Consider the following 16,796-nt stretch of genomic DNA (forward strand, 5'->3'; position numbering starts at 1 on the left):
ATTAGGATCAGATATTAGAACATAGCTAAATACATTGGAGGAGAAAAAGACCAGATTCCTGAGATATGGGATCGTGACATTTTTTCTTGGGAGAGGGCAATATATTTATGACTATTTAGGAATTTGCTGCCTCAGTTTGGGCCTCAATTGGGTTCTGAGGTCTGTTCTTTGAAGATAACAGAGTCAGGTTGAGGGGGCCTGAGGTCTAGAACAGGCTTGGAATAAAGACTGGGATTGGTACTTATAACTGGGAGGCAGAAAAGACATGGGGAGAGATCAGAGAAGGCTAAAAGATTAGGGCATTGCCTCTTTCCCCCCCCACTGGTTTGGTACAGATGAGGGAGGGGTAATTGGAGAGGCCTGATTTTAGGAAGGCTGCTTCCTGGAAAGGCTGGAACAGCCCTTGGCAGGGGTCAGGCTAGTGCTGTTTAAGAGTTGGTAGCTTCTATAGCTTGTTCCTATAGCCTGCCACAGGCTCTAATTGCTTATAGAAGTGGGTTCAATCTGAATTGGGAAGGAACTGGGACCTCTGATCCTAACCAGGTCTGCTGGGGCCCTCCGTTGTGTGGCTGAGATGGGAAGATAAGCATTGACAACATTGGAGCCGAGGCATTTCTTTGAATATTTACTAAGCAGTGAGGCAAGTGACATACTCCATTCCCCCCAGTCCTCACCTCAGCCTGAGTGTGGGGCTGGGGCTGGGAGGAGTGCCTACAAACCGAACAGAAAGTAGAGTTAAGGGCTTGGCAAGGTGCCCACTCCTTATCCTTGGTCTAGCTGCCTCAGAACTAAGGCCCAGAGTCAAGCACTCCCAGATTAGATGAGGCCAGCTGGTCTTCGGATACCCCAGGAAGAGGTGGTGGCAGCAGCGGCATGAGGGATTCCTGTAACTCCACACACGGGTCATCTGCACTGGATTAGATGTCCATTTCAAATTGTGCGTCATCTGGAGAGAGAAAAGGCAGGACTGGTTGCTGGGCTGAGGGTCAGGCTCAGCTTTAGTGCAGAAACCACTCAAACTTGAACCCCCACTCTAAACCAGTGCATTTCGACTCGGGCATTTATTTTTAATTCCGTTCCTGCTTTCCTTACCGGTTATCTCTTCCTCTGTCTCCTGTTCCTTCAGCTCCTCCAGCTTGGAGGATGGGGCTGTTGGAAGAGTTGTGACCCCGGGAATCTGAGGGAGGCAGCAGGGGGGTGTCCGGGCAATGGGTGAGTTCTTGCACTCCAGCAGGAACTTTCTGTCGTAGATGATCCTGGTGCCTGTCAAGGGGTAGGGGCTACGTAAGAGGCAGGAGCTTGGGTACAGAGTTGTCTGGGGCCCTGGAAAGGCCTTTTAGGGACCTTGGGGGTCACATTTCCTTGTGTTTTAAACGGCTACTGCCCTGGAGTCCACCGGAGCTCAGCTGATGAGCATTCACAGCACTTGAAGATTTCCAGGCTTAACCAGGATATGGCTAAGCAAGTGGGCCAAACCAGCTGGCCCAGGCAGGAGCTTTTGGCTCAGGGGAGCTTCAGATTTTGGCTCTAGGAGAACCAATTTGGAGCTCAGAAACTTCAGGCTGCTCTTCTCTGGCTCTGCAACTTCACTGCTGTTTCACAAGGTGGGGCCTAGACTTTCAGCCTTAGTTGGATCAGGAAATCAAATAACAGATGTGAAGGCGGCTCACCCAGTGGCACCTGGGCTCTGATATCCTGTGGGGAGGAGCTGTGTTCCTCGCAAAACAAGAACATGCTGTACTTATCCTGACCCCTCCCAAGTCCTATCAGGCTCAGCCCAGCCTAAAGGAAATTGGCACCTAATCTTGTCCTCAAAGGGCCCTGCCTTGCCCTTGTTCTCCGCCCTCCCCTCAGCCTCCCCGTGGCAGGAACCCCTGGATGGGAAGCCCAGCAGCTCATAATCCCAAACTGCTTGTGCAATCCAACAGCCGCTAGCCAGCCAGCCACAGATACACCGAAGTCCATGCCCCTATCTGACGGCCTGATCTAGCAACTTTGCAAAACCTGGCGATTCCTGCTGAGGCCACCCTCAGTTGGGGCCTCGGCCTCCAAGGTGGCAAAGTCGGGAGGAGCGGGTAAGCAAAGTGCCCAAAACTCAGGCCAGTGAGGATCTCAGCCCCAGTCACCCGGAAACTAGGTTTGGGCTTCACCCGCCCTCCTCTACCTTCCCCAAGCTACAACCAGCAGAGGGGCCCCTGGACCAGCTCAAGTCCGAACCTCCCCACCCCCGCCCTCATAGCACACTCGCGCTGTCCACCCCGCGCCCGGAGGACCCCAGCCCGGCCTGCTGACCTCCCGGGGTAGTGGCGTACAGCGTGCCCCCCGGCGTGGTGCTGTAGCAGTCGGGCAGCCGGTCTCTGCCCCCGGGAATCGGGCAGCTCGTGAACGTGGACATAGCGAGCGAGAGGAGCAGGAAGGCAAGCGGCTGGTACGGAAGACGCAGAGCGCAGCAGAGTCTGAGGCGGACTCTGCCGACCACGTGCGGCCGCAGCCACAACACTTGGTTGACGTCACGCCCGGGGCGGGCCACCGGCCGTCACTCAACGTGAGGTTCCGCCCTCGATGGAGCAAGCCCAGGGCTCAGTAAAAGTTGGAGAGAGTTCATTGGCCCGCCACCCTCCGAGTCCTGCAATCGCTGTTACTTACTAGTCATTGTTTACAGCTGGGCGCTGGGGACAAGTGAGGTACACCTTACTGCCATATATTAATTCACCCATTCCTTTTAAATAGTTTAAGACATTTTACAGGCGAGGAAACTAAAATCCCAGAGAGATTAAGTCACTGGTTCACAGTCACGTATCTTCTAGGAGTCCCGGGAAGCTGGAATTCAGAACTGATTGTATCTGATTCCAGGGCCTGTGCCTTTCAGCGCAGCTGAGTACTGCCTCCCATTAATCAACTACAATACAGGGTGAAGGCCTGGTACACAGCAGAAGTGGGGAGGGCAGCGATCAAGGGTAGATTTTCTGGAAGGAGTAATATCTGGAAGGATGAATAAAGGTTGGGGGGTAGGAGAGTTTGCTCTCTGATCGGTCAGCCACAGCTAACCTAACCTCAGGAAACTAAGGAAGGGCAGGAGGCCGATGAGGAGTGCTTGTTCTTTCATTCTCTGGAAAGGAAGGTCAGAGTCTGGCCTTAGAAGGTTTTTTGATCACACAGTGATATAAAAGGAAGAAGGAGAGGGGGTGGGAGAATAAGTCTACTACCTATATACACTAAAAATCACTTCATCCAGTTGTTTTCTGGTTTAAAACCAGAGTACTTCTACACCTCCTACCCTCCAAATAAAGTACAGACCACCTGACTTCATGCATTTATCAATATTACTTCAGCTCTGGCTTCATCAGATTTCTCCTTAGCTCTGATTCCTTCACTCATTAATTAAAAAAAACCCTATTTTATAAGTCAGAGCTTCACAAACTTTAGTGTGCACATAAATAACTTCGAGAGCTTGTTATATGAGAATTCTGGCCCTAACTGGTTTGGCTCAGTGGATAGAGCATGGGCCTGTGGATTGAAGGGTCCCAGGTTCGATTCCGGCCAAGGGCACATGCCTGGGTTGTGGGCCTGATCCCCAGGAGGGGGTGTGCAGGAGGCAGCCAATCAATGATTCTCTCTCATCATTGATGTTTCTCTCTCTCTACCCCTCTCTCTTCCTCTCTAAACTCAATAAAATATATTTTTTAAAAATGAGAATTCTGATATAGGTCTGGGATGGGACCTGAAATTCTGGGTTTTTAATAAGATCCTGGGTAATGCAGTCCCTTGGTTCAGCAGGTCCTTAGAATCACACTTCAGGGATCAAGGATCTATATATTTTATGTTCTAAAGATATATTTGAACCCCTTATAAAGTAGTGTATACTTAAAATGTCTTAGCAGTGTTGGAGGGTAAGGCTTGGGAGCAGCAGATTATGAGGAGCCATTTCAGACAACTGAGCTTTTAAGCAATTAAGTTGTCTGGTGGGGGGAAGGGAGGATGGGAGGGAGAACAGTGAGAATGAAGGTGAAGATTCCAGTCTAGTGAAATGGGGTGGGCAAAAGGGCAGTGACTGTGAGGAAGGAGAGAAGTGGAGGGGATCCAGATAAACAGAGGAGAAAGGATAAGGTGACTGATTAAGGTTAGGGGAAGGGAAAGGGGGAATAAATGAGGATAAACTTCCCAATCTCCTGACTTGAGATCTTGGTAGCTAGTAATAGCACTCAATATAACAGAGAACACAAGGGAAAGGGCTCATCTTATATCGGGGATGTCTGATGTGCATGGAATGGAGAAGCACAACAAGGAGCTGCCGTGTTTCCCCGAAAATAAGACATCCTCCAAAAATAAGACCTAGCGCATGGAAAGATAAGACATCCCCTGAAAATAAGACCTAGCGCAACTTTGGGAGAAAAAATTAATATAAGACACTGTCTTATTTTTGGGGAATAAGACATATTCCCCAAAGGGTAGATATGCTGGTCTGAGGTTCAGAGAACTTTGAGCCAATGATGCATATTTAAGTGGAGTGAAATCTAAGAACAAGGGGTACGATATCATTTGGTAAGAAGATAAACGAAAGAGGTTGGGCACATCAACATGTGGAGGAAGAGGATTCACCAAAAGAAGCTGAGAAAGATCAGCCAGAGGAGAACTAGAGAGAAGTATAAGTGGCTTCTAAAAGAATTAGTGTGGAAATGAGGTTTCCCTTCTGTTAATCGCTACTACAAAACAACAGCAGCAGGTTGTTTTATAAGACTGCTGGTAGATTACTTTTTAAGATTATATTATAAGACTGCTGGTAGAAGATTACTTTTCTTTTCTTTCTTTTTTTTTTTTTTTTTTTTTAGATTACTTTTCTTGAGACACTGTGTCCTCTAAGGACTAGGGAACTAGAGAATAAGTAGTTGGCTTTAGAGAAAGTCAGATCATCATCTATGCAATCTGGATCAATACTGATTACCCATTGGAGTATGGGAACTTAAAAAAAAACAAATAAACACCTATACCCTTGCCCTAAATCCAGAAATCTGCCTAAATCTACAAGAAAATATCAGGTCTCTGCCACCAGACAAATTACAGTTGTCCCTTTATGCAGATTTTTTCACTATACAGTCAGCCCTTCATATCCCCTGGTTTTGAATCCAAAGAGCTAAAAAGTATGCATTATTCTATGCCATTTACACTAATAATAATAATAAAAAAAGATGCAAATTGACTGTACCTTCATGACATTCACAAGCCAATCAGGAGTATGCAAATTAACCAAAGATGGCAGGTCAATTTGGATATGCAGGGTGGCTCGGGCAGGATGCAGGCATTCCACACCACCCTGGCCACTGGGATCTCTGGGCAGCATGGGAAGGCGGAAAGGCAGCTCAGGCCGGAGCAAAGGTGGTGGAAGGAAGCCAGGGGAAGGAAGGCCCATTCTTGCACAAATCTTCATGCATCAGGCATCCCATTTTATATAAAGGACTTGAGCATCTTAAATCTTGGTATCTATAGGGAGTCCTGGAACCAATCCTTTGTTCATATACTAAGGGACAATATCATCAAGATAAAACGGGAGTTGAAAAGTAATCACAAAACAGGTTTGCAATTGGATCATTAGATTCTTGATTTGTTTTCCAAATTAGGTCTTGAATCCCAGCCTCCTGCCCTTGTTTGGTGGTGATCTTAATACACTTAAGTTGTGGATAATTAAAACCATCTTTTTCTCACCCATTTCCTAATAGGAGTGTGAGGGTAAAGGAACCTGCTTATTGGCAAATGGTGACAAATCTTTGAGAATGAATAGAAAATGCAGTATTATCAGAGCCCCTCACCCCAGGGCAGGGTCCACTAGGAGACGTCACAACCAGCCACACTTCTTGGTAGAAGATATCTAGGGCTCGTTAGAGAACAAGGTGTTCAGAAGCTGTTTTCCTACAGGCTTGTTTGCCTCTTCCTGGGATCACAATGTGGTCCAAAGGTCTTACTTAAACAGTGGGACAGAACCATGTAAACAAAACACGCCTCTCTGTTTGGCTTGAAACTATATGACCAGCCTTTCCCCTCTACAAGCTACCTCAAGCATATGATGGCCCCTTCATATAGTAATTTTGGAAGAGAGTTTGACCAGATCTATAAGAACAGATAGAAACTGTAGTTCCAAGTCCTGAGATTTCTTACCTCTGGTTAGGAGAGGGCACCACTGGCTGTCCAACTCTCTTCTTCACTCTGGTTAGTTGAGGTGGTGGGATTTCCCCTTTGAGAGCAGGGACTGAAGGAAGCAGACTGGCCTATAAAAGGGCAAGTCAGCACACTGTAGCCACAACAGGTTTAAAGGGTCTTAAACATCAGCAATTGTATTGATAGTGGATTTTTATTTTTATTTTTATATTGAACACTACTCAAATAAGTGGGTCCAGAAACCTTGATCATATAATTTTATTCCTTGAAAGAGGTGTTGTTCTCATAAGGTTTGATCTGTCTCAGCAGGATGTTTCTTAATGACTTGAGGGCTCATAGTGATGTGCAATGTTTTCTTCTTCCTCCACTAAAATCTCAAAATCAATAATGGATTTCACAACAGCAGACTTTTATTCCATGTGAGAATCAATGGTAGGAGCTCTTACCATTAGCAATGTAAACACCTTATTGGCTTCTAGTATTCTGGAATATACCGTATATTCTCATTCATAGGAAAAGGGAGAGAATCTGTACTAGAACTAGGGTTCAATAATGTTCAATTTCATTTTTAGATGAGAAAAGTGAAGCCCAGAAATAAGAAATTATTTGCCTAAGGTCATATAGCTTCAAGCAGCAGAAATAAAAATAATTTAGGCTTCCGACTCTAGTTCCACTGTACCCAGACTGCCTCCCCCCCAAATCCCTTGTATATTTTGTGATCATGGTATCTCCCTACCAGGTATGTATCCCCCTTGTATATTTTGAAAGTAATTAAGTCCTTACCTGAGCTAGGTTTAATCCAAGGTTCAGGTTGGTAAAATAGTAGTAAAGTAATACCAGGAAGAAGTAAGACAGAGGAAGAAGAGATTATAGCAGGCAAAATGGGATGGGGAGTAGGCAACTGGGATCCAAATGGTCAGAAAGAAGGCAGTGCTGGTAAGAGGCAGGGAGGAGGTTAGTTTAAGTAAATACACAGCTTCTATTTTTTTTTTTCCTAATTCTTCTAGGGGGTTTCTCATAATTGCCTCTCTTTCTCATGGGTACTAGTTCCTAAGCTGAGATATAATTTTTCATTCTGTTGTTCTCAAGGTGCAGAAGATAGGATAAAGGGCTCTTCCAGATAATTCAAATGTATTATAGTTAAGATAGAACAAAACTCACCTTTTTGGTCCCAAATAATAATTTACTTAATATCATCTCTCACTGGTATGTGTATGTTTCATCAAGAGTCATTTAATTCATTTCACTAATAATAGGTGATTTTTTTGTTACTGATAAATGGAAACAGCAGGATATGTAGGTGATCAAAGGGATCTTTTACCCTCTTCAAGGTAACAGGGTCTCTTGAGAACACTTGATGTAGTTATCAAGCACTACAAAGGCAAAATCTTCCAATACCAGTGATATATATGCTCCAAATCCATTCAAAATAGAAAATAAGGCATGAGGTTAAGGAAGTTCTCATATGTAAGATGATATGGAAGACAAAGTAGCAGGTATGTCCAACACAGAATAAACATGGTGTGTTTCATCTAGTGGTAGCTTTAGGAGCCAGGCTGAGAAGATTAACTGTTGGTAAAACAGTAGAAAAGTACTGCTTGCATGGTTCTACCCCTAATGACTATTTTTCTGTGCATACTTTTCTCCCTCCCTCCCTCCCTCCCTCCCTCCCTCCCTCCCTCCCTCCCTTCTTTCCTTCCTTCGATTGATTTTTTGTTGTTATTTTTTGTCTGTGCATCCTTCTTTGCCTTGATATGAGTTTTGGCTTCTCTGTCAGCCCCCAAACATTTTCTTGTTTGCTTACTTTATTTGTTTTTAATCCTCACACAAGGATACTTTCCCCATTGATATTGTTTTTTATTTTTAGAGAAGGGTGGAAGGGATGGGAGAAAAATATCGATGTGAGAGAGACATATCACACATTGATTGGTTGCTTCCCACACAAGCCCTGACCAGAGCCCGGGATCAACCCTACAATCAAGGTACATGCCCTTGATCATAATCAAACCAAGGACCCTTCAGGCCACAGGCCAGTACTCCACAACTGAACCAAACCAGCTAGGGCAATGGTTCTTTTTTTTTTTTTTTTTTTTTTTTTTGAGAGAGAGAGAATATAGAAGAGAAAGAGAGAGAGAGAGAGAGAGAGAGAGAGAGAGAGAGAGAGAGAGAGAGAGAGAGAGAGAGACACTGATTTGTTCTTTCACTTACGTACGTATTCATTGTTTACTTCTTGTATGTGCCCTGACTGGGGGATAGAATCTGCAACCTTGGCATATTGGGATGATGCTCTAACCAAGTGAGCTACATAACTCAGATTCTATTGCATCAGCCTCTCGGCTTAGCCTATCGTTTTTGGCCAAAGCAGTACATCCCAGTATTCCTGTGGTTAGCTTTAAACATATTGGTTCTTCATAGTTGGGACTAATTCTGGAACTAAGCCCAGAATTAGCCACATATTTGTAAGCATTACTCAGCGAATTCAACAATACAAGAGAATTATAGGAGCCATTTCTGCCCCCTCCTATGTCTCAATCCAATCAAAACCTAAAACACATAAAACCAAAATATTTAGATAAAAAAGTCAGGATGCATAAAAGGAGCCTGAAGTTGATGAGTTGGGTGCAGTTTGTTCAGTATCATTTGATTGAAATCCTATTGTTCTTCACAACATATCCATGATCCATAAAAAGCTAAAACCTATCAATCTGCTAATGATAGATTTTAATCAATGACCTAGCAACAACACACATTGGAGGGGCTTGAAGCTTTTTTACTTATAAAATGATATGAAAGAGAAAGAGAACAAGGAATGTTTAATATAGAACAAGTAGATAACTAGTCTTAAAAGAGCTTTTAAGAATGCAATTTAAGAATGGACTCTGAAGTGTAAAATGTGAGAAGCCTCTTACAAATATAGTACTAACAACCTAGTTTAGACTGTGGATTGAGTGGTACCTGCATGATACTGAAAGGATCACACCCCACTTCTAAACACTGTTCATCTTTTTATTGAATATTCTGGTAAATATTTCACATTAATACAGGCTACATTAAGTAGAGCCACTATATGACAAGAAATTTACTCAACTTTTTCCTTTTAAGTATGTAAACAACTGTACATGTATTTACCACCCTAAAAGGTAATCATCTAATTCTCTTCTGCATAAAAGTAGCATTCAGTATGTTTAGCCAAAGCACTAAGTTCAAAATGGCTAAACTAACCACAGAACATAATCAGGTGGATAGGAAATCACTTTGTTCTTATACAATGGACAATCAAATTTCCATTGCTAAAGCCTCAGAGAAAATATCTTAGTTAGGCACATTAAAAAAAAAAAAAATTCCCCGGGGTTCTTCCAAGATCATAGGTGTCTCAAACAAGGCTAAAGAATAAGACCTTCTAACTTAGTTGACATATTTGAGATGCATGTTTCCAATATGAGGTGCCCACGTGCCAGGCCAAATCTGAAAAGGGGGAGGAAAAATTGGAATTTCTAATTAGGAATCTTTAGACATTTACAAAATGAATATATAAATGTAATGGCAATTCTGTTTCAGCCTAGGAAGAATACACACACATGAAATAAAATGCTGAGTAGCATCATCTTGATATTGAAAAACTTAATTCAGAACAAGGTAATCAGATGTCATGACTTTTGATATTTAGAACTTGTACTACCCAAAGAATGACATGAAAAATCTGAAAAAAAAAAAAAAAAAAGAGAAAAGAAAAGAAAAAGAAAAAAAGAGGACTATTAAGTCAATTTTACCTGCTGGGCATCAGTGCATTCCGTTGAATTTTGAATAACTTTTATCATAGGATTCCAAGCAGGATCTGGGTTGTGAAGTCCATTAAATAGAGGGCCTCCTGGAACATCAGCAAGCTGAGGATGCGAGGGTATTATGGTGCCTCCATACATGGATATTGGCAGACCCTAAAACAGCAGAAAGAAAGGTTTAACCATCAAATAATTATAAATAATGATTCTATAATACCAATCTTTCTAGTTTCCTTTCATTCAAAGAACTCCAGAGAATACTGTAAGTTCAGCACTATATAGTGTTGAGAAACCAAAAGTGGTTATCTGCATCATCAACACTTTTCAATAAGAAGAGAAAAAAACATAACTCAATCCAATATCCAATCATTAGGAAATTTCCTATATTTGATGAACACATATAATATCTCAATTTCCCCATATTTTAGTTTCACTAATAAACTTGTGTTAAGAAGTAAAGTGGAACTCTATATGACTATTTGCAGCCATAACCTGGCTTTATGGCAACCAGAAAGCTTGCAGAGCAGACAAAAGGGCATTAGGGAGACGGCAGCCAGCCTTTTTATTTTATTTAAAAAATATATATTTTATTGATTTTTTACAGAGAGGAAGAGAGAGGGATAGAGAGTTAGGAACATCGATGAGAGAGAAACATCGATCAGCTTCCTCCTGCACACTCCTATTGGGAATGTGCCCGCAACCAAGGTAAGTGCCTTTGATTGGAATTGAACCTGGGACCCTTCAGTCTGAAGGTCAATGCTCTATCCACTGGGCCAAACCAGTTAGGGCTGGCAGCCAGCGTTTTGAGAGGGAGAGGCTGCCCTAAAGCTGTGGCAGCAAAATCCAATTTCTCAGGCTTTCTGGGAAGATACGGACATCTTCAGGGTAGTTTGAGGACAAACTACTAGAGACAACATATTCCACTCTTGAAATTAGAGAAAGGATCTGGCAAAGTCATCGAAATAAATTAGTTCCACCAAAAGGGAGAATTATTTCAATACAAATATTCCTTAGCATGTGATTACACTGGCTGTCAAAGAGTTATTAAGTTACAATATTTGTCAACTCACTTTGGAAAAATCCACAAAACTGCTTGCCACAGGCTGATGAAAAATGTTAGAGGGGGCTACCATTCCAGAATCATCTCTTTCCATCGGCTGGTGCTGGGAGAATGTGCTTGGATCTGATAACTGTTGATGCATCGGATGGTTCCCTATCACAGACTGTGACCAACCTGATAAACCTTCTGGAAAGAAGAATTGAAAACAGAGTTTGATATTTATTTGGGTAAAATAACAAAACATTATCACTTGATATTTTTTCGTACTAATTTTACCTAAATGATTTCCTTGAAGAACATACTCAGGGTATGTTCATAATAACCTCTGCAAATAAAAAACAAAACAAAAACAGTTCCTGGAGAACTGGATGAAGTCTTTTGAGTACCCCAAACAATTACAAATGATCTTATAGTTGTATAAGATCATTCAAATGATAAAATATAAGTTCCTTGTCCAAAAGATTAAATGCTTTGAGAAAGAACTCAAATGATTGTTCCATTTTACATGGAAAAACTTGAGATAAAGGAAATACACTTAGAATCTTTTACTTTTAATCAATTCTCTATTAGTTATTTTATATAAATTATATATTATTATTATTATTATACATAGTACATATATTATATAAAATATAACATTCTAGACCCTGAGACTCGTCTCAAATTCTTAAAAAATATAAACACGGCTATTGATTGTTAAGTGTTGGAAAAAAGTTTTTTGTTTTATTTTATTTTTAAGGAACTAAGTTTTAATGGCAAAATCCCACAACTTACTTGAGATATCTCTCCAGAGAGAGGGCAAGGTAACTGTACCTGACATGGCGTTGACACCAAATGACCAGATTCCACTGTGTCCAACAGGAGCGACAAAACTGGTCCCCACAGGGGCTTGTGCAACAGACCCTCCTTGCCGAATCCGGGCTAGTCTCTCTGTTCCAATGGGCGGAGGAATCTTTCGATCCTGACTGGCATTGCCTCCTTTTGGTTGGCCCAATGCTGGTGGGGCAGAATTGGCTGAAAGAGGTGAAGATGATCCCGAAGAAACAGATGGAAGAGGAGAGTCACCTGGTGGCAAAATATTTCTCTATTGTTTTATTACATATAAAAACTAATGATAATATGAGAAACCTTGTTGGAAAGATCTATTCCAAAACATAGGTTCTGTAAAGAAAAATTTATAATTTTATAAGATCATTCAAATGAGAATATATAAGTTCTATAAACATTACCCCATACTACCTTCTGCCTATAGGAAGTATAAACAAATAAACTAAAAAAAAAAAAAAAAAAAAAAAAAAAAAAAGTCCAGATTTAACTGAACAAGGTTAGAAAAGAAGGCATATTTATTCTTATTCTAGTTCTAAATTATCTTATCAAAATATATATTGTCATATTTTAAATTAACTTAAATGTGGCAATGTTTGCACAGTACCTAGCATATTGTCTTGAAAACAGCTGGTGGCCCTCTACATTTATTAGTTGTTTTATTTCTTTTTCCCTTTCTACAGTCCTTTTTTTTTTTTTCAATAAGGAAGAAAGGTTAAATATTAGCAAAACATCAAAGGATTCAACTCATTGTTTTCTTTCTTAATGGGACTGTCAGGTAATACTGGAATTTTCATTGTCGAAAGGGCCAATACTCACGGTCTACCTCATTAAAAAAAAATAAAATCCTGTTCAAGTACTGTTAGAATTTCATCTATTCAAAGTATTGAAATAACTAAGTCAGAATAGAGGTATACTTTAACTTATAAATTGCAATAATGACTAAAATGTAAATATATTAAAAAAAATGAGGCATCATACCACACTGACCAAACACATAAATTCAACTTCTTTTCGGACTTAAAAAAAATTATATTATTTCACAATACTGTTCCCAAATGGTCCTTTTATAAAACTTTTTAATTACCTCTTTTCTTGATCTATTATAAGTCCTAATGTAAACATTTCTGGCTTGGAAGAGCTTGACCCTTCTCAAGTTTTCTATCCTATAAATCCGTGGTCAGCAAACTGCGGCTCGCGAGCCATATGCGGCTCTTTAGTCCCTTGAGTATGGCTCTTCCACAAAATACCACGGCCTAGGCAAGTCTATTTGGAAGAAGTGGCCTTAGAAGAAGTTTAAGTTTAAAAAATTTGGCTCTGTTGACTAATGAGTTTGCCGACCACTGCTATAAACGACTGACCATTTTGACATGATTGCAATACAAACCTTAGGTATTTGCATACTAGTTAGAATGCTAAAGTTACAATATAGTGCTCCCTGAAACAAATGGTTTAATAACTTATTCAAGACTTTTTGGGAAGAGTTCCTCTAGGATCCCTACATGAATTTGAGGCGCTTGTCCAAGGATGGGGAGAAAAATGTTGTCTGTTGAAATTAGGAGTTCCAACAGTAGCTGGCCCTTGCAGGAAAACACGTGTTCCTGGTATGCCGGAAAAACTTGTCAGAGGAGCAGAAGAGGAAGATGGGGAGCTGCCTGATGGGTCAATGGATGGTAACCCTGAAATAAAACAGGCCCAAGACATCCAAATTAGCCAAGGCTTTAAAATGGAAAATTCAAGTAATTCCTTTTTATTTATTTATTTATTTATTTATTTTTATATATTTTATTGATTTTGTACAGAGAGGAAGGGAGAGATAGAGAGTTAGAAACATCGATGAGAGAGAGTCATCAATCAGCTGCCTCTGGCACACCCCCCACTGGGGATATGCCCGCAACCAAGGTACATGCCCTTGACCGGAATCGAACCCGGGTCCCTTCAGTCCCCAAGCCGACGCTCTATCCATTGAGCTAAACCGGTCCCGGCAAGTAATTCCTTTTTAAAAAGGAGAAAGCATGTAGTAAATTTCATAGATCATAGCAAAAATAATCCATTTAGTATGTGCTATATGGCCCAAATCCATTTTTTTTCTTGCATTCCAGAAGGATATCACCAAACAGCACTAGACATAGAAAATTGAGCCCAATGTTTAATAATGGCTAGATAAATCTCAAAGCTTTCACTGGAGGAGACATGAAATGAGTGCATGTTATGACTATGACTAAGTGCTACCCATCAATAACTTCTGCTCTCCCTTTTGGGGGAAATCTCAAAAGTACAGCTCTTCATCTATATTATAGTCATTTATATGGAAGAATAACAAAACCTACTAATGTTTCCTTCCTAACAGGGAGGAAAAGCATACTATTTAATTTAATTCCAGTATGCCATCTGATAAATAAAAACCAGTTACCAACTATATGAAAGTTTTTATCTAGGTTGTGTAAGTTTAAATTAACAGTCTTCTCAAATTCCATTGCTTTCTCTGGAGAAGGTATTTGGGAAAGGGACAAGGATATGGAAAAGGATTATAGGTGCTCATTTCAGGAAAAAGTAGTTAATATACACAAAAAAACTGTCAAAACTTCTTTTAAGCTGGTCTTATTCATATGTTTAAAGTTTATAGTTCAGAGGTTTATCTTTAAAGTATATAATTCACAGGATTGTGCGACCATCACAATCAATTTTAGAGCAATTTTGCCTACTCTAAAAGAAACTCTATACATTACCTGTCAATCTCCATGGCCCTTTACCCCACCTCTAAGTAGCCACTAATAAACTTTCTATCTCTATAGACTGCCTGCCTAGTCTAGAAATTTCATACAATTGGAATAACACAATATGTGTTTTTTGTGACTGGCTTCTTTCACTTTGCATACAGTTTTTAAAGTTCATCCATGTTGTAGCATAAATCAGTAGTACTTCCTTTTCTTTTCTTAATCCTCATCTGAGAATATTTTTTCCATTGCTTTTCAGAGAGTGGAAGGGAGAGAGGGCAGGGAAGGAAAGGGAAGAGAGAGAGAGAGAGGGAGGGAGGGAGGGAGGAAGGGAGGGAGGGAGGGAGGGAGGGAGGGAGGGAGGGAGAGAGAGAGAGAGAGAGAGAGAGAGAGAGAGAGAGAGAGAGAGAGAGAGAGAGAGAGAGAATGTAAGAGAGATACATTGACGGGTTACCTCCCACATGTGCCCTAGGGTTGGCTGGTGGGACAGTGAACCCAGTGAGCTGGCTGATGATTTAACTACTGAGGACCACCAGCCAGGGCAGTACTTCCTTTCTCTCTATTATATCTGACTAGAGGCCCGGTGCACGAAATTCGTGCATGGGGGGGGGGGGTTCCCTGTAGCCCAGACTGCACCCTCTCCAATCCTGGTCCCCTCAGGAGATGTCCGACTGCCAGTTTAGACCCAGTCCTGAGGATTGGGCCTAAACTGGCAGTCGGACATCCCTCTCACAACCTGGGACCGCTGACTCCTAACTGTTCACCTGCCTGCCTGCCTGATTGCCCCTAACTGCCTCTGCCCACCAGCCTGATCACTCCTAACTGCCTCCCCTGCAGGCTTGGTCATCCCCAACTGCCTCTTTCCCCCCATCATCAGCCTGGTCACCTCATGCAGCCTGTTGTTCAGTTGTCCATCTGGTCGTCTAGGTTGTGCCAGCCCCTGGCTTTTTATATATTAGGATTATATAGAAATTAGAGGCCCGATGCATGGATTCACGCACCAAGCCAGTTTTGGCCTGATTCTTGCAGGGCATGCTAAGGGACCCCACCAGTGAACGAACCCATGTACCAGGCCTCTAGTATGCATATAAGATTTTTGATTAATCTATTCCCACCTTGCGCCCTTCCATCTGAGATTCATCAATCTGTTCCATGTTTTTATGCCTGTGCACTGAGCATCTGCCTCCTGGAAGTCATTATGCATCATAACTACCAGACAGTTGGCTGGTCACTTAGGCTTTTGTATATTATATATAGATTATAATATATTAATACACCAGAGGCCCAGTACACGAAATTTGTGCACTCAGGAAAGGGGTCTCTCAACTGGGCCTGCACCCTCTCACAGTTCAGGAGCCCTTGGGGGATATATGATTGCTGGCTTAGGCCCACTCCAGTAGTCGGACACCCTTAGCACTGCTGTGGATGTGGGAGAGGCTCCTGCCATTGTAGCTGCACTCACCAGCCATGAGCCTGGCTCCCCATAGGGGGAGTTCACTAATCACCATGTCACAGCGATTGGTTATTCTGCCATTCATTTGATTTGCATATTAGCCTTTTATTATATAGGATTCTGAATATATCTAATGTATTATAATAAAAATAGTATCTCATTATATAGACACTAGAGACCTGATGCATGAAATTTGTGCAGGAGAAGGCCTTCCTTCTCCCAGCTGCCAGCACCGGCTTCCCTCTGGCACCCAGGACCTGGGCTTCCCTCCAGCCGCCAGTAGGCACTCAGGATCTGGGCTTTCCTCACAGTCCTGGCTTCATCCAGAAGGTCCTCCGGTCTAATTAGCATATTATACTTTTATTATTATAGATATTACTAGAGGCCCAACGCACGAAATTCATGCAAGAGTAGGCCTTCCTTCCCCTGGCTGCCAGCACAGGCTTCCCTCTAGCACCCGGGACCCAGCTTCTCTCCAGCCACTGGCAAGCATTCTGGACTCAGGCTTCCCTTGCAGCCCTGGCTTCATCCAGAAGGTAATCCAGAAGGATGTCCAGTCTAATTAGCACATTATACTTTTATTATTATAGATAACACATTTTGTTTTTCCACTTATCATTAGAAGGATAGTGGCTTGTTTCTACTTTTTGGCTATTATCAATTATGCTGTTATGAACATTTATGTACCAGTTTTTGTGCAGACATTTGTCTTTTCTTAGGTATACCTAGGAGTAGAATTACTAGAACATATGGTAACTGTTTAACTTTTTGAGGAAATGTCAAACTTTTTCCAGTGGCTGTACCATTTTAAC

General features: G+C 41.8%; 2 protein-coding genes across 11 annotated transcripts in view; both read right to left on the reverse strand.

Annotated features, from left to right (window-relative positions):
* Positions 1-612: 612 nt before the first annotated feature.
* EIF4EBP3 (eukaryotic translation initiation factor 4E binding protein 3) lies at positions 613-2,434 on the reverse strand. Its single transcript, XM_036423842.2, has 3 exons — positions 2,293-2,434; positions 1,093-1,263; positions 613-946 (listed from the first exon to the last, which is right to left on the reverse strand). The coding sequence occupies exons 1-3, from the start codon at positions 2,393-2,395 to the stop codon at positions 918-920; spliced, it is 303 nt and encodes a 100-aa protein (XP_036279735.1). The 5' UTR covers positions 2,396-2,434; the 3' UTR covers positions 613-917.
* A 124-nt stretch (positions 2,435-2,558) lies between these two features.
* LOC118710974 (ankyrin repeat and KH domain-containing protein 1) overlaps positions 2,559-16,796 on the reverse strand; it is a 124,225-nt gene continuing 109,987 nt past the window's right edge. For 3 of the 10 annotated variants that reach the window (XM_036423834.2, XM_036423830.2, XM_045576909.1), the window contains 5 exons: positions 13,317-13,493; positions 11,803-12,054; positions 11,000-11,175; positions 9,921-10,085; positions 9,143-9,615 (listed from right to left, as the gene is read on the reverse strand). In XM_036423834.2, coding sequence (XP_036279727.1) covers positions 9,556-9,615; positions 9,921-10,085; positions 11,000-11,175; positions 11,803-12,054; positions 13,317-13,493 — 830 coding nt within the window. In that variant the 3' untranslated portion in view covers positions 9,143-9,555. Of the gene's footprint in view, positions 2,670-5,453; positions 5,870-6,150; positions 6,261-9,142; positions 9,616-9,654; positions 9,865-9,900; positions 10,086-10,999; positions 11,176-11,802; positions 12,055-13,316; positions 13,494-16,796 lie in introns of those variants that run through there. The other 7 variants (XM_036423828.2, XM_045576907.1, XM_045576908.1 and 4 more) reach the window with 6 other exon arrangements.

This window comes from Pipistrellus kuhlii, unplaced genomic scaffold (genome assembly GCF_014108245.1).
Source record: "Pipistrellus kuhlii isolate mPipKuh1 unplaced genomic scaffold, mPipKuh1.p scaffold_m20_p_8, whole genome shotgun sequence".
Lineage (NCBI taxonomy): Eukaryota > Metazoa > Chordata > Mammalia > Chiroptera > Vespertilionidae > Pipistrellus > Pipistrellus kuhlii.

Excerpts from the sequence above, each read along its gene's own strand:
- EIF4EBP3 (XM_036423842.2), bottom strand. The coding sequence starts at position 2,395 with ATGTCCACGTTCACGAGCTGCCCGATTCCCGGGGGCAGAGACCGGCTG. Across the intron at positions 1,264-2,292 it reads GTACGCCACTACCCCGGGAG|GCACCAGGATCATCTACGAC; the intron begins GTCAGCAGGCCG and ends ACCCCTTGACAG. Across the intron at positions 947-1,092 it reads GACAGAGGAAGAGATAACCG|ATGACGCACAATTTGAAATG; the intron begins GTAAGGAAAGCA and ends TTCTCTCTCCAG.